The 18,528-nt window shown below is 41.5% G+C and overlaps 1 protein-coding gene across 2 annotated transcripts; it reads right to left on the bottom strand.

Moving 5' to 3' along the window:
• Positions 1-2,691: 2,691 nt before the first annotated feature.
• On the bottom strand, positions 2,692-14,625 carry PSPH (phosphoserine phosphatase). Of its 2 annotated transcripts, none has more exons than XM_009287346.1 (6): positions 14,413-14,625; positions 8,238-8,396; positions 7,402-7,536; positions 5,660-5,805; positions 4,725-4,873; positions 2,692-3,395 (listed from the first exon to the last, which is right to left on the bottom strand). In XM_009287346.1, exons 2-6 carry the CDS (start codon positions 8,375-8,377, stop codon positions 3,285-3,287), a joined length of 681 nt encoding a protein of 226 aa, XP_009285621.1. In that variant the 5' UTR covers positions 8,378-8,396; positions 14,413-14,625; the 3' UTR covers positions 2,692-3,284. The 2 variants fall into 2 exon arrangements, with proteins under 2 accessions (XP_009285621.1, XP_019329654.1); XM_019474109.1 differs by lacking the exon at positions 14,413-14,625 and adding an exon at positions 9,246-9,322.
• Between the last annotated feature and the right edge of the window lie 3,903 nt (positions 14,626-18,528).

Raw genomic sequence — 18,528 nt, 5'->3', positions numbered from 1 at the left:
GTGCCTCCTGTCGTTCTGAGCTTCAAACTTGTGCTCTGGTTGTCATCAGAGAGAGATTAGTTCCTGTTATTTTAGTTACAGATAACTGTATAAACTCACCGAACATAACACAGTAGATAAATAAGTAATGCCAATCTTTTCTTGCTTCCCTTTGCGTGAGCCCTTTCTGAAGTTGGTTTTCCCCTGTTGTGAACACTGTTCTGGTTTTCCCTCTTAATTTCATGGCCAAGTCTGCCTTCTTGCTTTGACTAGCAATACTTCAGCATTTCTTAGAGCAGAATTTGTAGAGTTCAGAACTGAAGTCACTTTCCAGTGGTTGGAAAGTGGGGGACAATGCCTGGAAGGGTCTCTGGTAATTATCAATTCTTGTTCCACTGTAATGAAGACACAATTAAAACTCAAGTTCAGTTGTCCTGTAGTCTTCCTAGAAAAGACTGCAAACTGTTCTATTAAGAAGTCCCCTCATGCAAATTGAATATATAACTTAAAGCAATTCTGCCTCACTGGATAATCGCATTAAAATAAAAGGCTTTATATGAAGCGGTGTGCCTCCCCATGCTCTTAGTCAGGAGACCTGCCTGAAGACCAGGTATTACTTGCCTGACATGTGCTGCTCTCCAGACTTTGCTGTACTGTGATGAGATATGTTCAGGTAAATTGGTAGCTTGGTTGTAACATTGAAACTTCCCTCACGCTGCTTTATTCCCTCCTATTTTTTTCCAGTATTTTACAGACAAAAGAGCTTAGCCACTGACTAAGCTAAGTAATCCTTTTGCTACCTCCTGGACTAGAGGTCAGGCTTGATATTTGCCCAGTGGAAGGGGGGTGGTTTTTTTTTTCAAACCAGTCAGACCTAAAGAGCTCTTGGGAAATCATTGGCACAACACCATGTTTCCATAGCACTCAGACTGGCAGAAGATTCTGCCGTGAATGTTAACATCTCTATGGCACAGAACCTCCTGCACGGTCTTCTGACTGTGGCATTAGTGAAATTACATATACTTGAAATGAAGCGTGTCACAGTGTTTGTAGGATCAGGGCCTGTAGCTATAGCTGATTAGCTGGATGTTAGGGTTTGGGGTTTTTTTGTGGCCTTTTAATTTAATAGAAAACTGCAGCAAATAGAAACACTTCTGCTTCATAACTGTAGAATTGCAGAGGAACACACTGAATGAGCAGAAAGAGTTTATACTTGTTCTACTCATGCAGTCTTGACTAAACAAAAGCATGATTGTACATGAGCTGCTCTTGGAGCTGGCTGAGATTTTTCTCAGGAAGAATTTAAAAGAGATCATCTTTAATACCCCCAGAAGAGTTCTGGGGAGCAGCCTGCCAACTATTGTCTGTCTTGGCTTTTGTGAAGTTTTTTAAACTCTGGATACAGATATTCATTATAGCTGTTTGTATGTCTTGCCTTTCTCTAAAAAGCCATCGGAAGTTTGTTTCTGGATTTGTTTTCTTTTAACCCTTCTACTTCTCTAGTATTTAAATGCTGTTGTAACTTCAAGCAATTATTGCCTCAGTTTTTTTCCTAAAAACATTAGATGGCATCACTGAGAGCTGCCATTCATCACTTTCTGGGGCTTTGTTAACGCCTCTTTCCCCTATCATCATCCTTTCTGATGATGTCGCAGAATGGACAGAACCAGTATTTATTTTAACTGTTGGTGATGCTTAAACAATTGGACAGGAGCTCTCTCACTGCACCTTGATTTAATCTTATTAAATTAAGGAAATCTAGTGCAAGTTGTGAAAACCTGTGATTATGTTGTGGAGACAGTGTGAGCTTTTGGAGGGTAGGCACATCCCTTGTTTCTCTTCCTATCTATGAAATATGTTGTGGGATGGAAGAGAATTGGCGCACTCAGCCTGATCTTCAGTTTCCAGAAAAATACTGGGACTGTTTGTAAGCACCCAGAACATAAGAGCCTGCATGGATTTTTTTCCGGGACAGATCATGTCATATCTACCCATCTTTCTCCTGTGATGGTATTACGTGGATGGAAGGAAGTGGAAGATGTGACATATGTTTTAACATTAGTAAAGCTTTTCACATTATCAGAGGTGGGATTCTTAAAAGCCAGGGAAATAAAAGTACCATGATGTGTCAGCAAAGCTGGTTAAAAAGACATCCTCTGAAGAGTTGTCAGGAACTTGCTGACAAAAAGGCAGCATTTATCAAGTATGTTCTGTATAAGGACCCTCTTGGATCAGACACTGCAGCCACAAGAGACAAATCCTTAAGAAACTAGGATTCGTTAGCTGAAGCTCAGAGAAGTACGTAGAACAGGTGAGACATTTTTAGCACAAACAGTTCAAGGGTGGTTGATCCACACTTGAGGCAGAGGAAGAGACTAGACAAGTTTCACAGTATTTTCTTAATCAGTAGACCATTTTTTTTAAAGGTTGATGAATTAGCTTCCATCCAGTTACAGGTTGATGTGGGGGATTGTTAAATAAATAAAACAGTTAAGTGAACAGCGTGACCATTTTACAAAATCACCATTTTGGAGTTTAGTTTAAAGTATTTTAATGAGGTATGGGAACCACTATATCATTCACCTTAAAATATGCTTCTTGGACACTGATGAATATTGCATATATCTCAGATTTGCTTGCATCTCCTGTCTTTCAGACTACAGGTTGAGTAACAGTGATATTGAGTAACAGATGACATCTCGGGTTCTCCTGTAGCCATATTTTAATGAAATCAGAGATACTTGGTAATGTTTCCTACCTATCCATTCACTGCTTAACCTAACTCTGAGATTCTTCGGAATGGAAAGTACTTACCATACCGTTTACCTTTTAGACTATATTATTGGTTATTATTATTATTATTATTACTATTATTATTATTATTATTATTGATTAGACAAACTTCTCATTTGTGGCCCCCTTATTCTTCTTTTGCCACCCAAAATAAGTAGAGGTATTAGCTTCAATGATTCTGAAACAATAGATATGCAGTACTGACCAGGGGCCAATCCATTAAGGTATTTTTAACTTACTGATAATTTCCTACCTTTGGTCTTCACTTGTGAGTGAATAATCAACTGACATCTTCTACCTTGGAAAAGATGTTTAAAAAATCTTATCGTTTTCATTACAAAGTATGTGAGTAGAATGGTGCCATTTGCAACACAAATTTCAGGCCAGAGAGGAAGGTACCCAACACCCAGAATCATTAAAAAATCCAGAACACAACTTTGCAAACAAATATATGTTTAATTGCATTGTATAATGGATTTATAGTTGTTAAATATATTATTTTACTGTATAATTTATCGTTCTTCCAGTTCCTTTAGCAGTTCGTCAAAGTGAGTAATGTACCATTTAGCTTTCTCCTTCACTTGCTTTCTGATTACATTTCCTCCAAATCCAATGAAGCAGTCCTGGCAAAACAGAAAGAATGGGCACATATATTATTGCAGTCTCATGTAAGGAACGGAGCTTCTTAGCAATTACGTTTGTTTTTAAGATTGGTTTTTAAAATTACGGTTTTCCTCCCTGCCTCTTCCCCTCTTTTACTTTGCATGTTCATTTTTCAAATTTATTAACAAGAACTTCATTAACATTTAATTTTGCACCACTTTGGTTATTAGAGTTTTGTTCCAATAGGAAAGTTGTATCTCTCTGCCTTGTAACTTCCAAGATTGTTCAGATCTGAGATTTTACTGAAAATCTGATGTAAATGTGATGCAACATAAAGCCTTACTATTCAAGAATGAGTTAACATTCGAACATGCATGCAGCATCTCACAATTATGTGTATACTGTTTATCTTAACTCTGTTTACCTCATTTGATAGATACCAAAAGTAAACATTAACCACATCTTCAATCATTAACCAGGAACAATCATCATTTCTACATCTTAGAAAACCGTCTGCAGTGAAAGTGCAGTGTTCAAAATTTCCACTGCTGCTTTTTTGCCTTCAGGTGGAAAGCACTCAGCAAATACTAAGCTGCTTTGGTCGTGCACATATTTAATACTAAGGGACCAGCTGTCGTAACTCACATCAGAATAGCTCTCAGAGTTTGTTCCTGTGCATTTCCATGCACTGGGATATCTGTCCTTCAGCACTGGCGAAGAAGGGGTATTGGGGTACTTCCATGTAGAGAAAGGCGCTAAAGGGGAGATGGAATTAAGATCTCTCCTCTCTGAAATGACCATTAATAAAAGTTGTCTTTCTATTCATTTTTTTATTATTTCACCCTGTCAGGGCTGATATCTTCAAAGGTATCATCACTGTACAGTGAGATGAACCCTCTTGCTAGGCCAATATCAGGTAAACGTGCACCAGATCTGTGCCAGACCTTCATGCCAAGCACCATTAACCAGCGTTCAGAACCAGGATCTTGGCAGGGTAAGACCTCTGCACAGAAGCAAGCACTTACTGTGCAGATATAGAGGGGAAAGGCAGACATGATAATACCAGCTTGATTTGAGACAGGTCGCTAGACTATTACACAGTCCTGCTAGACCCAGCCAGCATCCTCGCTTAGAGGGTGACACCCTTACTGAGATTGTTTGAACTGAGAGAAATCAACCATTGCATGATGCAGGATTTCTAGAGGAAAATTACCTACACAGATCTCTTTTAGGCTGTGGGAAGTGCTAAAGATCTTCCCTGAAGTCCTATAAAGAATTCAAACCACACTTTTTTTTTTCCCAAAGGATTTGCTCAAAAGGAATTTAGATTCCAGTTCTTTAATACTTACAGCAGGGGGACAGGCTTCCATGTCTGTAGCTCCATCTCCAATCATAACTACTTTCTTAAAGTGGAATTGTTCCTTCAGATGAGTAATAACCTTTCCTTTTCCCCCTGATTCAGCTGTTGGTTGTGTTTCATCAAATCCTGCGTATTCTCCTAGAACACAGTGGAAGGACAAGTTAGACACATAGCATATTTTCTTGTAAATGAAGAAAGAGATATGCCTACGGTCTTCACTTCAGAAAACAGCTAATTACATGCAGTCCTGTAAGCCTCACAATATCAGCATCCCAAAAAAGTAATTAGAAGGTAAACGTAAAAAGTAGGATTTTACCCAAGTCTTCAGTGGGGATATTTTCAAAGAGCTGAAATGCTAAGGCAAACGTAGAAACCCTGTATGGGTAGTGTTACAAATCCATTCCCAGTCACTCTGGTCCAGTCATTCTGGTGTAAACATTTCAAAAGCAGCATCCAGTATGATGTATAGATAGTGTGTGAAACACTGAGTAAGAAACAACCTCACTAACTACAGTTCTGCTTGATTACACTAGCTTAAAGTCCAGAGCAGCTCTACTAAAGTACATCGGTCTCCATACGTACCTCAAAGTCACTGAAAGTGAAGTTTGCCTCTGAAAGCAGGTAAGTGTAATAAACTCTTTTAACTTGAAGGAGCAAGAGAAAATGAAACCCTGCTGTCAGCAGCTGTAACGGGTTTTACCTTTGGCACAGCTTGCAATTAAAAAGTAACTACAGCTCTATTTCCTATGTCTGGAAAATGACCTGAACTCATGTTTTTGGTAAGGTCTTGCAATTTTCCTACTTGGAGCTAGCTGGATTGGTAACAAGGTCATGTAGGCTGGACAGTATCTGTAGCCCAATATCTGACAGTTTGAACCAAAAAAGTGGCATTAGCAGAGAAAAGAGACTTTAAGGGCATCTCACCATTAAAGTAAAACTTCAGCCTGTTGGCAAAGACGTTTGCTGTTGGAATGTTCAGCTGCAAGGCCACGTGCTCCACGATGCTCTGAAACCCCCCAGAGACCAAGAAGACCTGGACCCCTCGTTGATGAAGTCTGCTCACCAGCTCCCTGAGAAGAAAGAGCAGTCACCAAGCGTGAGTGCCTGGCAGCATCTAGGGATAACAAGAAAGTTAAAATACATCTTTCCTAAAAAAGACTGCCCATACTTTGTGTTATTCCAGTTTAGTTAGGATGTGTGCTGCTTTCCAGCTCCATCCATCTCTGCTGCCCAAAGCTTTTCCTTCTTTCCCTTGCAAGTTTGTGCATACACCTTGCTTGAAAAGAGCTGAACAAAACCATCATGTCTAGAGACAAACAGGTATTTAGTTGCTCAGAAACAAGCACTCCCTAGAAATGTTTTCTTTACACTTTCATACTGTTCACATTAGTTCCCTTGAACAGATGAGAGCAGATCCAGTTCAGATTCTTTTCTGAAGTGAAGTAAAACAACAGCAAGAAAATGAATTTATAATGCAGAAAAAAGTAGGGGATGTGGGGGAGATAAAGCCACTGCACCAAAATGCAAAAGTGGGCTGAAAAGTGTGCGAAGTGCAAACATTTTCTAACTTGGAGTTGGTTCCCCAGACACTGGACGTCAATGCCATCTTTAGAAGAGGGCACCAGCTACAGAAAAGGAATCAAAAAAGTAGCAGTTTTCAGACCCAGTTAATGTCAATGGGGCTTGAAGGCAGTTAAAAGTTTTACAAGATTTGGCTCTAGAAGCAGGAAGATCAGCATGCAACAATGCTGAGCAGTAGAAGTGGTAGCAGTAACAGCAGAAATGCTAAATACTAAAAAGCAAAGTGGAGGCTTAAAGCAAGCTACACAGAAAAGGAGGAAGAAAGGGAAGGGATGAAAAGAAAAATCATGTGATTCTAAAGGAAACAATGTTCTCTTTGTAGTTATATCGAGCTATGCCTTCTACAGAAAAAGCGGAGCATGTGCTTCATTTCAAGGAGAAAATACAAGCACAATATCGTCTAAAACTACTGTATGTGCTAAAAATATTTTAGAGTTGGAGCTATGGCCAGGTTTTGTAGTAAGGAAATTCTTTCCGATTGTTGAAACAATTTGAATAGGAAAAAACTTTTCAGTTTAAATAGTTAATGTTTATTCCAAACCCAAGGATGAATGAATAGACACATATATATGTATTTCCCCTTAATGATTTTTTAATACTTTTTTAGGGACTTCAGTACAGGATGGGTAGCTCTGAACAATGGATCCCCTAAGCTGAGTCCAGAGGTGTGACTGCACACAGAACTGTAAGAGAGAGGTAATATAATTGCAGAATAGACCAAGCCAGTAGTTCATACTGGGTATTAAATCTCCTCCCAGTTCCATCACTCATCAAAAACCAGATGTGATTGAACAGATTATTTTCCATGCCCGTTTAATCCTTGAGCCAGAATTTGAGCTTGCCAGCCAAAATGCCAGTTAACACCTAAGGCTTTTCTTTTTACGTGGATGCTTAGCCACTTGACATGGACTCAGGCCATTATAAGCTCTTGATAAAAGCTTTGTACACAAGCAACATGGAAATGGAGTAGGAAGGCAATCTAAACCAGCTCTATGGTCTTACAGCCTCAGTAACATCACAGAATTTTGTTGATCTATGCCACATGCAGAAGACTTTTTCATTGGATCATTTGAAATTCTTCTTACCTTATTCCTGGTGTTAGCTGAGGTGGGTTGTCAGATATTAGTTTTTGCACTTGCTCATAGGAGGGACGTATGAGACCTAGTCGTGCTGTTAAAGCTGCTTTGAATGTCACAGTGCCACCCATAGCTCTGCGGGTCCTAAATTGTGATCCAGAGAAAACAAATCGGTGATGCTTAAGAAGTTGAGGCTTCTCCCAAGACCAGTTAGTTAAAGAAGAATGACAAGGAACAAGGTAAGAGACCATAGGTTCTAGGTTATACCATATCTGTGTGGTAAAGGAGAAGATTGGTACACTGCAAGGATTGGTAGCAACCACTGGTAGAAGATCTCCACAGATTGGAGCTCTTGTGAGAACCAGTGAGGCAAAGGAAAACTGCTTCATTCCCTCTGAGTGCATCTGAGCCACTGGGACCAGTATCCCTAAACTGCAGCCCAGGTGCTGCTCTTTGAAAGTAACAGAACTTTTGCTACAAGCTTCAGTGGAAACAACATCAGCCTCAGAGAAGTGTTAAGAGAATTGTCCCCTCTCCCCTCCATCTCATAATAAGGTTTGCTAGCACTTAGCCAAGTTTAATGAGGCTTGATCTTAGTCTATCAAAGAAATTTACATTAGAGAATTTATGTCAGTATAGTTTTGTTGAGTGGCTTCACAATTCCAAAAGAAGTTACTTCATTATGCATTAATTCCACTTATTATTCCTAAAATCCTTTTTAAACTGTAATAATCTCTATGACAGAGTTGAATTAATCCCTATTGCAAATTCATTGTCACAGATTAACCTTATCCATGCTTATTTTTTACTACTATTCCTATGAAGTAAACAGCAAATATACATACATCTCTGCGACGGCATCTCCAACTCCACAGAATTTCGCAAGCTCATCAATGCCTTCTTCCCTGATGACTGTACTGTCCACATCAAAGCATACTGCATCAGCATTGCGGAAGATTTCTTTCATCTCCAAGAGGGACGCCATCCTTTTAGGAACCTTCTTACTGTGAGGGGACAAGATAAAGTCTTTCTCTAAGTGACAGTACTGCACTCCGTCTTGAGCCATTGGCACAACTGATCTGGTTCTTGCAAGTAGGGACAAGCACAGCCTGGTAGCCAGCTTTTATCAAAGAGTGTGAGCAGTGGTGGAGGTCTGGCTCGGTTGCTGATTTGCTCTCTCCTGTTGCTGCCTACTGATGTTCAGTTTACGTTACAGGTGGGCTGTGGAGCCCTGTCAGTTGCTGATTTGCTCTCTGCAGGCTCGGCCCATTCATGTTCACATGGGGTTCAAGGTTGTAATACTTGGCATTTGCTGAACCATCAGACAGCCAACTGCTGTGTGGGACTTGCAATTCTCTGTCTCATCTTGCCCTCACCACTCAGATGGATCTTGATTTCTCATCAGACCCAGTCTAGTGTGGTAAATTAGTTGCTCCAGGAGATAGTAAAAGACACCCAGCCCTTAAGGATTTGCTTGATCGCAGTAGACATAACTATTTTAAACCTATCAGTGAGTGGTTGTCCCTAAATCATGAAGGTTTAGATCCTTTTCTATGTCCTGATTAATATAAACTAAATATTCGCATCATCTCTGAAGGCATAGAAGATTTGGCCATTAGCATTGGGAATTAGTCTTTTATAAAACCCAATAAAGTCTTGGGCTTTGGGAACTTCACTCATGCCTTAAGATATCACAACATCATGACACAACTTTTTCCATTACAATGCCTGACAAAAGTTTATTTTCTTCCCTTTTATATCTGTCCACTTAAAAGTGCTGTTGAGCACTACTTCTTCTGCAGATCAGAAGCACAAAGTGTTAATCAGGTATTTTCTTACTCTACCCTGCTCACCTTGTGCTTCGCCTTTCATAAGGGAATTGTGTGGACTTCACTATTTACCAATCTGTACATTTAGATTGGTAAATAATCTTTCAGCTTTCCATCTATACCATTTCCCAGATTTCTGTAAAAGCTTTTGTTTGGTTGTTTCTTCTAATCTCCTAGACTCCTCTCAGAACACGTCTTGTGTAATTGGTCTGGGTAGCAGGTTCTCTCTTTTTCTGGGATAGGGGAAAAAATACCATCGAACAGCATGTTACATACCTTCATCACGTTATATACCTTCATCTTTTGTTTTCCTCTCACTAAGCTAATTTCTTTTTCTCCTATATATCATGTGAAGTTTGATGGTGAGAGGTCTTACTCACACAAGTTCCCACAAAACATTTATTTTTTGCCCTTTTTGGACAAACTTTGCACCCCCAGATACAAAAGACATTCAGTGAAGATGGAGAAAATGATCCCTATGTACTTTGCTGTGGAAAAGTACAGGAGCTGATCCGTACTGATGTAGCTCACTGCCAGACAGGAGTCATCCAGGGATCACACATGGTAGGCACCAGTGCTGTTTTCTGAGGTGACCTGTGTGCTCACTGAGAGGTCACAGCTAAATAGTTAATGGTCAAAGCAGGAACAGGAACCTTTGGTTTTATTCACACGACTAGTAACCGTATGGTGAATACTGGGATACAAAAGGCTTTACGAAAAATTACCATAATCACTGAAAAAAAGTATAGAACACACACTCATCTTTTATCTGTTCATGTGTATAGAATAAAAGAGAATACTCCAGTCCTTCATTGAAAGGTAAAAGTCTGTATAAATGAAGCCACCAAACCTAAGTGGTGAAACCTGTTGTGAACAGCTAAGAGCCATATCTGTAAGAGAGAATCTCTGTTTAACAAACAGGTAGATATGAAATAGCAAGAAACAGAGAGAGGAAGTCACATTAAAGGCAAAGCTATCCAAAGGCAGCCATGAAACAGTACTGTTTGAGAGGGTCGTTCTAGCTATTCTTGAGGTTTTTGGTGTGAACACACTGCTATAGTAACCAAAGTGGGTTCGTGGCTTTTGCCCAAGGCCGAGAATGTGACACAGGAGCTTCCTCAGTACTCATCTGCATCGCAGGTGTGAGTGAGAATGGGAAAGCATCACCCAGCCCATATTTCCCTCCTGTGCATTCGGTTCAGGTGTGGGAAGGTAGGACAGAGCCTGGGCTCAACCTCCCCAGTGTGCCAGAAAGCAAAGGTGAGTGGGTATGCAGTAAAGAGGAGATAGTGCAGAAAAGGGCTTTTACAAACTCCACCTCTGGGAAGGGCAGAAACAAGGACTGAACCATAGTTTGACAGGTCTCTGCTCTTCCATGCACGGACCTATTGTAAAACTCTGGTCTAGCCTTAGAAGCATCGCTGAAGAATTATTTGCTGCAGACAGCACATGGTTTTTTATATTCCTCTATAAAGACTGCACTGTACAAATAAGAAATACAGTCATATGCCATCAGCACGGCACATAAGAGAAACCTCTCTCACTTAAGTGACTATGGACACAAAAACTTCCCTCTGACAGAGACTGTTTCTGAGCTAAGACTCGGCAGTAGGTGGACAGGTGACACGTGAATTCCAAGTTTACTTTGCGTTAGCCTTGACTTGACATTGACTCCACAGCACTGCGTTTGTATTTTCAGTGGAAGATTTTGATTTTCTGAGCAGGAGGACTTTGACTTCAGGGCAGGCCTTGACAGCCATTTGCTAGATATATTTGTGCAGTGCAATTAAAAAAAACCCCATCCACTAACATCTTGTAAATGGCAGAGCGTTAATTTTTTCCAGCCTACTGGAAATTATAAAGTCTACCAAAAATTCAGCCATGGGTTTGGTGCCAATTTTAAAGATTTGCTCTACTGGACAAACTTGTTGCATCACTGTGGCGTGACATTTGCATCACGGTGTTCCAACACTGATTCTTTATTACGCAAAGCCATCACATTGCCTCATGCTAACCTGAGGCACTGCAACATTGCCACATTATGATGCAATGTCACTGTGTGGGGACACCGCACTGTGATGTGATTTCTTGGTGAGAACCTGAAATATATTTCTGGATACGTGTCTTCAAAATTTTAATCTCTCTGAGAAAAATGTTATCACTAGAAACACACATTGGGAGCAGGAAGGAAGAGACATTAACTTTTCTTTCTCCCTGGTATCCACATTTCCATACTCCTTTCCCTTCTAGATGCTCCTTACAATGACAAGACCACTGCTGTGGTGGCCTTTGCACTTTGATGGACAAATAGACAAGTTAGAGGAAGAATTACAGATACTAGTTGTGCAGCCATGGTTGGAATTAACCCTGTCCTCTCTTTGTTCCATGCAATAACTCTTTTCAAGAGAGTTTCAAGCTGTGGTTTATGGTGCCTAAAAATGACAAGTTGGAAGGGGAGAATTGTGTTTTGAAATGCAGAAACCATCAGTAGTTCCTGATCTCCCTTGGCCTGTGACCTGCTAAAATCTTTCCACTTTCTGCTATAGCTGGGCACTGAGCCCTGGAAAACACAGACCTGGTTTTGGCTAATGTACCGTTACACATGTTGGAGAACTTGTGATGAACTGTAAAGTAGGGAAGCTCATACAGGAGCAAAAAGGAGAACCCATGAAGGAAGCTTCAGCTATTGCAGGGAGTCTTGCTGGTGGGGAAAGCAATTTTTAGGAATTAAAGGTGGTTCACATGGAGTGAAATAAGGTTCTTCTGCCCTTGTTGGCAGAGCTCCAGGGGTCACCATCAGCTCCAAGGGCTGGCGAATGCCACTCCAATGGTAACATGCCAATTTCAGTAACTTGTGAATGTTTTTTCCCAGCCCTAAATGTAGATGAGAACATAAGGCAAGGCTATTAGTGATTGAGTAATGGGCAACAGGAGTGGGGAGAAATACAAGCAGGAGAGGTTCTGCTCCTTCCCTTGTTCTCAGAATTTTCACTGGGCTATCCTGGCATGTCATCCACCAGGAAGCTGCCTAGAATTCACCTCCAGGTAAGTGCGCATAGGAAATAAGGACAGACACAGTAGCTTCTCCACAGGTAGGTGTCACTTGGAAACATGAGCAAAAAGAATTGAAGCTGTGTAAAACCTTTCTATGGACAAATATCTACCAGCTGTAGTAAGGGAACAGCAATTTTTTGTTCCAGAGTGGTATAGGCCTCTACAGTTGGCAGAGATTAAATTACTCTGAAATACAGGGCATCTGATTGCTTAAATGTGTCAATGTTTTAATGAGACGGTAAGAAAAAAGAAATTCCCACAAATAATAAGTTCTGTCTCCATATGAAAAACATGCGTAGAAAATCCCTGATCTTTCTGCCATTGAATTTCAGATAGGTAATCTATCCCTATCCTATTATTTGCAAGCTGGAAAAGCATCCAAGGAGCAAACATTTCAACAGGTCTGATAATAAAATATTGTGGGGAAAAGCTGAAAAAAAGAATATGGGGAAGAGAATAAACAATGGGCAAAGAAGTGACTAGAGAAGACACAAGAAGAGAGTGACAGAGGGAGAGAGGTAGGGTGAAACTTGAGATAAAGATGGAGAAAAAGGAAGTCACAAGGGAAAAGTGGAATTCCCATGCGATCTCCTTGCTTCCAGACTATGAAGTACTTCATTAGGCCATTTGGGAAAAAAACCGGCATTTCCACAAGAAATAGTTCTGTTTTGTAACAGAGAGGGTGGAGTCACAGAAGCGAGCACAGGAATTATGTAAGACCACGTGTCAAAGGAAAACAACTGAAATGTTTTCTGTTTGCTGACCCTTCAAAGAAGGGCACTTGCCACACTGTGAAAAACTGAAACATCCGCAGTATCTGCTGCATATAATGCAAAAGGAACAAGTAAATGGTACTCAGAACTCCAGGTATTCTGGGGCTGGTATATTTTGATGAGATCTTGACGAGATCTCAAAATCCTCATTGTGACTAGACTTCACTTGTTATCATATTCCAGCTTTCAGAAGTGCTGCCACGCTGCTACTTTGTATTATGTTCACATTTATTGCTGTGAAAAAATGAAGATTAAGTGAATCTTAATGAAATATTACCTAAAATATCTTTTTAAACAGATCACTTGGGGATATCCTAATTTGCAAACAGTTTCTGGTGTTTCTGATTCTGATTCACTTTCCCATTTAACAAGGGGAGAGTGAGCACTTCACTGAGATACACTCCAAGATACATTCCTGCAGCAGAGTAACATTGCATTGAACATGCAGTGAGATTAACAGAAATGCGACCACATTAAACTGTTTCTGTTGCATTGAAGGGAAACTGCTGCTTAGAGTAAGGGATTTGGAGAAAATAGTTCTTGAAACACTTCTCGGGACCTGTTCCCACTACAGGAGTGGTCCTGCTCAGGAGTGTTTCCATGGTATTAGTTTAAACAAACCACTTAATCCTTGTTGTTTCTAGTCCTATGTCTGTAAAATGGGAGTAATATAGTGATACAGCTTTTCTATGCTGAGGTTTAACTCTCAGTATTAGCAATATGTTTTGAAAGCTTCAGAGGAAAGGGGATACATTTAAGCAGATTAGTTATATTTAAGCAAATTGTGACTGCTGTTTATATCCCTGCAAGTACTATTCTTTAAAAGTTCAACCCATCCATCCATAATTGTGAGTTTCTGTGGTTTTCAGTGTGAGAATAGAAAGATTCAGTCCTTAACCTCACTAAGCTTGCTTCACACTTCCTGGTTTTCAGTTCAGTTTTTAAAGGTAGTAATACAAACCTGTATGCAAGTCAAGAGATGAATTGTTTGCAGCTATACACTAATACTTGAACAGCAGTGCCTAACAGTGAATTTATTTAAGCACCTTTTAAAAAGTAGTTGAAAAGGGCTAGAAGGAACCTGATGGATGTTGACATACACCTCCCAACTCTCCAATCCACTCGTGCCTGTCCTGACAAAATGATGATGCTTTCCCCCTGCATGATTGCATCATTCATTCATGCTGCTGTTATAAAACAGGCACCACACTGCTGCTGCGTCTTGCAGGGCAGTACAGTCACAGCCCCAGCAGAAGAGACTCTTCATTTTCTATGCTAGAAAAATATGGTAAGTGTTACGGATCTGATACGCCAAACACCAACCCCTTCCAAACTGAGAGAAAAAAACATTCCCAGTGACTTACAGTATTGTACTGGCCGTGGCTGTTGCTGCTGCTGCAAACCTCTTGGCTGCACAAGAAAAGAAGGGATCAGCTGAGACCTTCAGTCACATAAATACAACGGCACGGGCTGATCTGGTAGAAAGCCGCATTTTGTAAATCACTCTTTTATAATCTGCTGAGTAAGCCAGCCTGGATGTTTTTTTTAAATGGTTGCACACATGTAACCAGAGAAGTCCAGCTGTTCGCTGACAGGCGTAGGGAAGAGAGGTGTAACCTTGCCTACGTCGGGGGAGGAGCCGCTCGGGCCCAGTTTGGGGCGCCCCCAGCTTGGGTAGGCACGGCTTGGCAGGGAGCAGACCCTGCACAAGATGATGGGGAGCTTGCTCACCCGTCAGCTGGCCCGTGCCACAGGCATGGAGAACAAGACAGGTCTTAGCAAACTCACCTTGCTCCACGCAGAGCGCCAGCACGGGAGGGCGAGGGACGAGAGCCGAGGAGGGGCTCTGACAAGCAGCAGTCAGGAGCTTCTCTTGGCGTGAAATCAGAGGCAAGGCAGGGGCACTGTTTTCTTTCACTGTGGATGAGATGAAAGGTTTTGTGAGTTAAGATTGCAGTATTGTATTTTGGCTTAAGCTGTTACTCGGTGCATCAGAGTGTGCAATGTTACACACAAAAAAAATCACAATTCATCAAAAGCTTTGAAGGCAAAATTAGAACTTTTGCTTATGAGAAGGCTCTGTTTTGTTTCCCCAAATGCAATGTTGTCAAAAGCAACAGCAAAATTGCAAAACTTGTCTGTGCTCGTGTTTTGGCATCCCACGGAAGAGCTTCCCTCAGACATGACTGTGGACATTGGTTAGGAAATGGGAAGCTGCCAACCCAGAACTATGAAGCTGGTTGTTTGGTTCAAGGTCAAGAAAGCCAGATTTAGCTGATTTAGCTTCTTTCATTCGCTTGTGATAGGGGTCTTATGACTGCTGCCTGTCTTGAAAGACCGTTCTGCACCACTGGATGCACCAGTCACATTCTATGCATGATCTCTTTTGCAATTCTGGCAATATTAGCCCTCAAAATTACATGCATTAATTAAAATCAATAGCCTTGTGTGCCTCTCCTCCCATCTCATCCTTTATGTTTTTTCAGAAGTTCTCAGTACATGACTGTTTGTCAACATGAGCATCTATTAGTAACTTCTTGTGTCAGGAAAAGCTGGTACCAAGCCCCTTTGCTGCAAAACTGGTGACATGGTTCACTGTTCAGTCTGGTCCTGTTTGTTAGTTTTATCGTGGCAGGACAGTATGTTTTTAAAACAGATTTAGAAATCATTTCTGTGAATAAGGTTAAATGAAAACAGATCTTGATAAAGATGAAAGAAAACTGCTTTTACTGAGAATCTCAGAAGTTTTTTTGCCAAGATAAGCAGTGCATGATTTGACTAAGAGAATTGTTGCTGAATATTTCATGAAGGATATTCCTTTTATTTGGCTTAGTTTAACGGACACGTTGGTTGTAATTCAATTAAATATTTTGATTCTAATCTGGTGTAATTTGTTGTAAATCCATTCATTTCAAAGGACAATTTAGGCCTAGTAAGCATCTGCCCTGTATTTTTACTATGCATTAAAACCAAAGATGCAGAACAATGCAACAACTACAGCTAAGACTGAAAAATGTAGAAAAGCTTGTCCTGATGTCTGAAAAATGCTGCAAAATGGGGATTTAATGTGAAAATGCTAATGAGAAATGTTACTATACCATAAAATAACTATCCTCAGACATGTGATCCAGGAAAGAAACACAGACAGTTCTGCCTGGAAGCTTTAAGAGGATGTTGAGGAGTGAAAAACACAGCTCACATGGATGTGTGACTATCAACACAAGCACAGCACCTAACTCTTGTACATGACTATGAAACCTCTCCTTTTGTACAAAAAGCAGAGACCACCTACACGAAGGACTAGAATGTCTTTGAAAATGGCTTTCCGTTTTTTCCCAAAAAACCCATCTAAAATTCAAACTAAAATTTGTCAGGATGATTGCTTTATTTTCTCACAGTAATAATTCCCCTCACAAACCTGAACCTGCTTGGGGAACGGCCATATCACTGTCAGCAACCAGCCCCACACATCGCAGGTGTTTAGGATGGAAAATTCCCGCCTTTCCACAGGACATCACCCACGAGGGTCACAGAACAGCAGCAAGAAAAACATAAAATACAACATGCCCGCTGGTTTGCGTATGGGTTTGACAAGGCTGCCCTCTGCCGAGAACAGCCCCAAGAGAGGATCAAGGCAAAAAAATTACAAAGCAGAGAAGCAAGAATAGCAAAATATTTGTGTGTGACCTGGGGGCTACAGAATCCAGGGCAGAGCTGGGGATTCAGGTGTTTTAACTGGGCATTGCATCTAGGCGCCACAAATACTAGCACTGCAGCCCCTCAGGGCTGGGTTGGCGTGTTTTGTTTTGTTTTGTTACAGTTTCAGCAAGCCGGTAGCATCCCAACAAAAGTGAAGATTAAACATTAACAGAGTTCTAGAGCCAATTATGAAATGCCAAGTGTAATTTCCTGCATTTTGCAATGTTTAATTTTTATTTCTAATGATTACAGTAACAGAACAGAAAGCCCAGCCACTATACTAAAGAGTCAGCATTAAAATATTTCACAAGATATATGCGCTGCTCAGCTAAACAAAAAGGCTCCAAGCTTGTGTTGTATTATGTTCAAACACCAACTCCATCTAAAACGTTTAAAAACCAGAAACCCAAGCATATTAACAGCTGTCCCCTCCAGACCTGCCAAGTCAGACTGACAGGCCATACATGGGAGTCCTCCTGCACAGCATGGTGTTTTGCCCAGAAATCTGAGATCCTCACCCAAGCAGATTCCCAGAAGGTGCCATAGCCTACTGGCAAAAGCATTGAGGCTGGTGAGTCTGCCCTGACACTTGACACTCACCAACTGTTTCAGTCAAGCTCCCCCAAAACGCTTGTGCAACAAAATTGTACCCAACAGCAGGCTTAGACTTTACTACTGGAAGTGGTATGATAATATGAACAGCCCATTGCATTGCTGCTCAGCACCACTACAGTGGGTTGCCGAAGCCCGGCATCCAGGGCTGCATCCAGGGCTCCCTGCTGCAAAGAGTGGGACGGAGTGGGGGAGATTTACCCTGTGTCATCCTCACGCCTGGTGGATGAGCGCTGGGGGAGGCTGTCTTTCTTCTCTGTACCGAAGACTGACAAAATCCTTGCCTCGGGGCCAATTGTCCCTGTTTGCTGGGGGTTAGCACCCTCCGGGGAAGATGGGCTGCAGGAACACCAAAAACCGCTTGGCCTGAATCTCCCTGGCACACCTCTGCAGCCACAGGCCATCATTATTCTGGGAGCAGGCACCTTGCTTACGAAATATGTGAAATAACAAGAGGGTTGTGTCATGCCTGATATTGCCAGTTGCTTAGATGCAGCAGATGGGTGTTTGGGGGTACAAGCCCAGATAGGACAATGTGGGAGCCAAACCTGGTTCAATCTGTGCCCACGGTGTGTGTAAGGAACCATGGCAGGAGCTTTCTTCTCAAGCTCCTCTCAAGGGAAACTGTCAATTGTCCTCCATTTCAGAGCCCAAAGCCAGTAACACGCAAATGTTTCACAGCCTCAAGGACTGGGCCCTGACAGGCCACGTAGGCCAAACGCTTCCAGCACCCATCAAGGTTGCCTTGACTTCAACAGTGTTTCTCGTTTTCTTCCCCAGGCCTCATGGGAAACCTCTGCGTGGCCTTGGGAGAGATCATCCCCCATGCTTAGAAAGCCTTGTGAAGGGTTCAGGCCCAGGACAGGCCTGGGCGTGTGGGGCTGTGCTGTGGTGGCTGTGCAGGCCCTGGCAGCCCACACAGCAGCTTCTGTATTAAGAGAAAACGAGTTTTGATTAACCTCAACTGAATTTTTAGCAAGAACCATTTTGATTATTAATCCGGTCTGCTTAACTATTAATTCTATCGACATAATGTTAAATCACCGGGTTTAATTATTTATTCTCACGGTTCTACGAACCTGCCGGGGGTGTCTGTCACATGAGTGGGTGGGACTAACGGCCGAGCGACCCTGCCCGTTCGAAGGCCTCGTGCACACACGCATCGCCTG

This window comes from Aptenodytes forsteri, unplaced genomic scaffold, assembly GCF_000699145.1.
Source record: "Aptenodytes forsteri isolate BGI_AS27 unplaced genomic scaffold, ASM69914v1 Scaffold188, whole genome shotgun sequence".
Lineage (NCBI taxonomy): Eukaryota > Metazoa > Chordata > Aves > Sphenisciformes > Spheniscidae > Aptenodytes > Aptenodytes forsteri.
Note: the sequence above shows the minus strand (reverse complement) of the source record. Positions and strands in the feature narration are given on the sequence as shown.